This window comes from Ischnura elegans, unplaced genomic scaffold (genome assembly GCF_921293095.1).
Source record: "Ischnura elegans unplaced genomic scaffold, ioIscEleg1.1, whole genome shotgun sequence".
In the NCBI taxonomy this organism is placed as follows: domain Eukaryota; kingdom Metazoa; phylum Arthropoda; class Insecta; order Odonata; family Coenagrionidae; genus Ischnura; species Ischnura elegans.
In genome coordinates this window covers 168,666-175,507 of record NW_025791669.1, presented here as the reverse complement: position 1 = coordinate 175,507, position 6,842 = coordinate 168,666, and the positions used below count along the sequence as shown (strand labels likewise).

Sequence of the window (6,842 nt, the reverse complement as noted above, 5' to 3'; positions counted from 1 at the left end):
GGATGAGCCCCAAAAAATTATATTGTATGACATTCGAGAATAAAAGATACCGTAATACAATGTAAGAAGAATATTTAAATCAACAGAGTTCCTAAGGTGTCTTAATAGATAGCAGATTGAACTTAGTTTGTTGGCTAAGAAGTCAATATTCATCTCATAGGACATATTACTACATAAGTATTCACCAAGGAATTTTGTGTGGGACACATTCTCAATAGACTTTTTATCCAATCTAATTAGGATGCTCTCGAGAACATTGCTATTACCACAAAATTGAACAGTGTGTGTCTTTTGTGTGTTTAAAATCAATTTGCTAGCTGTACACCAGCTTAAAATACTATCATTTGCATTTTAGAGCTCATAATAATGTCATTTTGAGTTGGAGAAGAAAGTAAAATATTCGTATCATCAGCATATAATATGACTTTAGAAGCTGGAATATTACTGAGGGAATGAGCTAAATCATTTATGTAGATTAAAAATAAGATTGGGCCTAAGATTGAACCCTGAGGAACTCCTACGGTGGTAGAAGTACTTTTGGAGGAGTATATACTGCCATTTACAGACAGTGAGACAGCCTGTGTCCGATTGCTGAGGTATGACTGAAGCCATTTATTGGCAATGCCTCTCACTCCAAAATAATTAAGTTTACGAAGTAGCCGAGAGTGATCCACAAAATCGAATGCCTTGGAGAAATCATAAAAGATTCCTACAGTTTTTTGATTGTTGTCAAGTGATGACAAAATAAAGTCGGTGGCATGTGTTATATTCTACGCCTCACCTCGTTAGGGAATCTCTTTTGTAGTTCATTACTGAAACCATGAATGAAACACACGAGTTATTTGTCAACGGTGGTGTCCGCCATGCCACGGGAAGGGCGCGAGGTAGACTACCGCGAACGATCGGGAGAAGAGGGGAGAAGAAGGGAAAGGAGGGGAGGCATGAGCGAACTCACCAATCGCCTTTATTCTGCAACAATGTGCATACATAACACATTCCTTCCCCTAATTTTTGACTTCCATAACAAAAAAAAAAAAAAATTGTAACATAATACATATCTATGATTATACAATCAGCACATCAATCACATTCAGATAGGAGAAAGAAAATACGATTTCACAATAAACCACAGAGAAAATAACTAATAATAATTTCACAGACACACTCTTACAAGTTCAACCGAGAGATTGGCTTTCTCTCTCTAGCTGGATAGCGACGTATTGGGCTTTTTGAAAGTTGCACTTGTTCAACCACCTGATCAGCTGATGTTAGGGGCACCCCTGCAGTGGATTCACCCGATGTTTTCTCCACAATGGAAGTGTTCTCTTGTGGTGGTGAACCATGTACCATGCCCATTGGTGATTTAGGCAAGTCATTACTTGGTACGGTACCAACATCATTTTGGAAAGGCAAATCAGGGCTTTTGACATCAATTCCGTCTAACCAAGATTGGACGCCAATCAACTGGTTAATATGGCGCTTCCAAATGATGCCGTTATCCAGTTGGACTAAATATGACACTGGACTCAATATCTTTGAAATTGTACCATCTATCCATTTACTTTTGCCTCTATAATCTCTACAGAGTACCGGTTGTCCAATGCATAATTCTCGGGTGTTATGCACATTTGAATTATGAGTTTGCTTCGTCTGACTATTATGAACTGTTTCTTGTAAATTGGGTCGGATCAAATCTAATCTGGTTCTTAAATTACGATTGAACATAAGTTTAGCAGGTGTCTCTTTTGTAGTGCTATGAACTGAATTCCTATAGGCAAACAAGAATTGACTTAATGCCATTTCTGCATTTTCTTTACCCAATAATATACATTTTAAGTATTTCTTGACAATTTTTACTGAGCTTTCAGCTTGCCCATTACTAGCTGGATGGTAGGATGGTGTGAACGTATGTCTCACTCCATTCTCCTTCAGAAATTGGTCAAATTCACTAGACGAAAAGGGTGGACCATTGTCTGTTACACAATGCTGCGGAAGACCAAATCTTGAAAATATGGGTCTCAATTTGGAAATGGTTTGCTTTGCGGAGGTGGAAGTAACTTCTTCTACTTCCAACCACTTGCTATATGCATCCGTAATAACCAGATACATTTTGGCATTGAATGGCCCTAAAAAGTCTAAGTGAACTCTTTGCCAGGGTGTCTGTGGGTATTCCCACACATGCAACATACTTTTCACTGGGTTTTGCCTCTGTGATAAACACGGTAAACAGGAATTAGCCAGTTGTTCAATATCAACATCAATACCCGGCCACCACAAATATGATCGAGCTAATGCTTTCATTTTTACGATGCCTAAATGGCCAATATGGAGCTCATTTAAAATCAATTTTCTTAAGGATTTGGGTATTATGACCCGGTGACCCCACATTAAAATATCTTGCTCAATGGTGAGCTCACTAATCCTTTGAAAATACGCCTTCAAGGCATCATCGACATTCCTTGGCCAGCCATACAAAACATAGCCTAAAATCTTACTCAACTCAGGGTCCCTTTTAGTTTCCACCCTTACATCCTTAAAATTAAGGGGTATATTACTCTCCTTCAAACACTGTAAGTAAGTTCCCTCACAATTTACATCTATCCACTCCTTTTGATTTTTGGGGGGTTGCGTTAAATCCTGTAAATTCAACGGTAGTCTAGAGAGTCCATCAGCTGGTCCATTATCTTTAGAGGGGACATATTCAATGTCAAAATCATAACCTGATAGGAAGAGTGCATTACGCTGTAGTCTACTGGCTGCATAGGCTGGTAAGCCTCTCTTAGGACCGAAAATAGATAATAAAGGCTTATGGTCAGTGACCAGCGTAAATTTCCTACAAAACAAGTACTGGTTCCACTTTTTGATACCAAATACAATGGCTGTTGCTTCCTTATCAATCACTGAATAATTAAGTTCATTTGGGGTTAACGTCCTGGAAGCAAACCCAATAGGTTTTTCACATCCATTAGCTTGAATTTGAGTTAATACACTTCCTAAACCATAAAAACTACTGTCTGTGTACAACTTAAGCCGTAGATCTGGATTGTAGTGAGCTAGGATGGGTGCTGATATCAGCTTTTGCTTAATGATCTCAACAGATCTTTTACAAGGCACACTCCAAACAAAGGGTACATCCTTTTTTAACAAATTATACAACGGTGCTGCAATAGAATATAGCTTAGGCACAAACTTAGAGTAGTAATTAACCAGGCCTAAAAAACCTTTGAGTTGGGAAACATTTTGTGGAATAGGTGCTTTAACAATAGCTTCAATTTTGCTGGGTGAAGTCTGAAGACCCTCTTTACTTAGTACATAACCTAAGTATTCTACTGATTTTTGAAAAAATTGACATTTCTCTTTGCTTACTGTCAATCCATGGCTACTTAATCTAGAAAACACTTCCCTTAACTTGGTTAAATGATCATTCTGGTTTTCCCCAGTTATGAGAATATCATCTAAAAAACAAACTACTCCCGGTATTCCCTGTAGCAACTGCTCCATTATCCTCTGAAAGAGCCCAGGAGCGGATGCTATACCAAAGGGCAGGCGATTAAATGCAAATAGTCCTTTATGAGTGCTAACAGTGCACAGCTTCTTAGAAGCTTCATCAAGTCTAAGCTGGGTATAAGCTTGAGACAAATCAATCTTTGAATAAAACTCCCCCTTTTGTAAACTGTTCAACAGATCCTCTATTCTAGGGATTGGAAAACGATCAATTTCCAGGTATGGATTCAAGGAAACCTTAAAATCCCCACATATTCTTAACTGACCATTCTTCTTTAAGATAGGAACAATAGGCGTCCCAAATTCACTGCTTTCTATGGGAGTCAAGATTTTATCTTCAACTAACCTATCCAGTTCTTTTTCTACCTTTTGCCTCAACGAAAAAGGGATTGGCCGGGGTTTGAAAAACTTTGGCACAATATTAGGTTTTAAGTTTAGCTTAACTGGTTCACCCTTGTAACATCCCAGTTTGTCTGTGAAAACAGCAGGAAATTCATTAAACAAACTCGTTACTATCTTTTGGGAACTGATCTTAAGCTTACTTGTCTCGTCATCTTCCACCTGGTTCACCATCATTGGAATGCTGATGGTAACATGAAATGCCTTGATCCAGTCCCGACCCATTAAAGGATTTGCACCTGTTTTGAGCACAAAAAGATCAAGAGTTTTTTGCAGATTATTATGTTCCACATTAACAGATAGTTTACCAATTGGTTTGATTTTCTCATTAGTATATGAACTCAAAAGCAAATCAGTAGGCTGCAAGGTAATATGATTGAAATATAACTCATAACATTTCTGAGATATTACTGAGACACAAGCTCCACTGTCCACTTCAAACATCAAGGTTTGACCTTCTACCTTTAAATTAACATGAATGGGTTTGACTCGTACTTGATTGATGGACATTTTAACATTTTGCAAGTTAAACACGCCACTCAAGTCAAAATCATCATCGTCATTCATATCAGTTTTGTCCTCCTCAACATAATGTTGGCGATCTTTGGCAAATTTAGTACCCTTATTTTGCACATGCTTTGAACATTCAGCCTTAGGTTTCTCATAACATACAACGTTTGATGGCGAATTAATAGACTGCTTCTTACAAATACAAGCCTTCTCCAAATGGCCTTTCTTACCACAGTAATGACAACTGTAACTTCTGAACTTACAAACATTAGTCGTGTGACCACTTTTACCACAGCAAAAACAATTCACTTTTTCACTTCCGATTCCCTCCTCACGGCGGAAAGGACGTTCCTGCCCCCCCCGACTGCTTCGGGAAATGCTGAGGACGCCTTGGAGTTAATGCCTGAAGTCTAGATGATGTTGCCTGGCCGGCCGTATGATGGTAGGTCAGGGTAGATGAGTCCCGGTCCGCAGCCTCCAGTGAAGTAGCCAACTGCACCGCTTTCTCGAACGTCAGCTCCAGTTCCCCTAACAGACGTTTCCTGATAGCCTCGTTACGTAATCCACTAACCAGACGATCTCGCAGATAGTCAGAAAGCCTATTACCGAATTCACAATGAGTAGACAGTTTTTTTAGTTGTACTAAGTACTCAGCCACCGTTTCATAATCGTGTTGATTACGTTGACTAAACTTATATCGTTCAACTATGAACGATGGTTTAGGGCTTAAATGCTCCTGTAACACTTTCACTATTGCCTCAAAAGACTTAGAACTTGGCTTTTCGGGTGTACATAGGTCTTTTAACAAATTGTACGTTTTCACACCCACGACCGTCAAAAGAGTACTGACTTTCTTTTCCTCCTTAATGTCATTACATTCAACGAATAAGTTAAATCTTTCGATGTAAGATTCCCAAGATTCATCTGCTCCCTCAAATGGGCCTAAAGAGCCTATAACGCCATGTGCCATATTTGGATATCTTTGATAATGACGCGCGTACCTTACTACGCGTAACTCACTATAAAGTTCAATGTCACAGTCATTTGCACACGCTCTCCATTACTCGTCGCCAATTGTTATATTCTACGCCTCACCTCGTTAGGGAATCTCTTTTGTAGTTCATTACTGAAACCATGAATGAAACACACGAGTTATTTGTCAACGGTGGTGTCCGCCATGCCACGGGAAGGGCGCGAGGTAGACTACTACGAACGATCGGGAGAAGAGGGGAGAAGAAGGGAAAGGAGGGGAGGCATGAGCGAACTCACCAATCGCCTTTATTCTGCAACAATGTGCATACATAACAGCATGGAATAGAGCAGATGTAGTAGAGCGATTTTTACGGAAGCCGTGTTGATTTGAGGAGATTAAGGCATATTTATCCAGAAAAGACATTAATTGGTTGTAGAATACTTTTTCAAATACTTTAGATAAGACATTTTGTTTAGCAATTGGCCTATAGTTATCCAAATTATTGGGGCAGCCTTTATTTTTATATAAAGGGTTAATAATGGAATGCTTGAGAGAAGATGGGAAAATCCCTTGAGTAAGGGATTCATTAATCAGAAATAGAAGAGGTTCCTTTATGCATCTATAAGAGAGATATAATATTCTCCCTGGGATGTGATCAGGGCCCGAAAAGTTTTTGTTAGCTAGGGTTGAAATTATAGCTTGTAAATCCGATTCCGTACAAGGATGAATAAAAATTGAAAAAGCACTAGACTCTGGACTATGGAGCAAGTTTGCAGAAGAGGTAAGAGAGGTGGGTAACGGTGGTGTGATTGTAAAAAGGTTACTGAATTCATTTGCTAAATTTGTGATATCAATGTGTGCATTATCACTGGATTGAGCTATTCTAGGGAGAATGTGCTGATGCAACTTTCCCGTTGACTCTCGAATAATATCCCAAGATGTTTTGGACTTATTACTAGATGAAATTACCCTCTCATTGTTATAGGATTTTTTGGAAAGTTCCAATAATCTCCGATAATTCTTTTTTTTGGCCCTGTATTCATCATGAAGGAGAGGACAATTTGAGCATTTAACTCTGGCAGAAAGATTTTTGAGCATGACAGAAAAGTGGCGAATTTGGTCAGTAACCCAAGGTTTTTTATGCGATAAAGCAGCTCTTCTCATAGGACGGAGGGGGAAGGCAACATCGAATGAGTGTTGAAGACAGTCATGAAAGTATTGAAAACTTGCTTCAAATGAATGGCTATTATATATAACAGACCAGTCAGAGGATTCCAATAGGGATATAAATGTGTCAATGTTTTCTTGCGAATAAACTCTGGTGAGATGTGAATGTTGACAATGTGTACGTGGGTCTACGTTTAAATAAGATAATACGGGAAAGTGATCAGATATGGTGGAGTTGAGAACTTTAGTATTTACATTATTTAAGTGTATATTAGAAACAATATTATCC

At 38.8% G+C, this 6,842-nt stretch overlaps 1 protein-coding gene across 1 annotated transcript; it reads right to left on the bottom strand.

Annotated features, from left to right (window-relative positions):
* Positions 1-1,167: 1,167 nt before the first annotated feature.
* Positions 1,168-5,715, bottom strand: LOC124173378. The gene is made up of 3 exons (XM_046552878.1): positions 4,749-5,715; positions 4,047-4,666; positions 1,168-1,439 (listed from the first exon to the last, which is right to left on the bottom strand). The coding sequence occupies exons 1-3, from the start codon at positions 5,381-5,383 to the stop codon at positions 1,168-1,170; spliced, it is 1,527 nt and encodes a 508-aa protein (XP_046408834.1). The 5' UTR covers positions 5,384-5,715.
* Between the last annotated feature and the right edge of the window lie 1,127 nt (positions 5,716-6,842).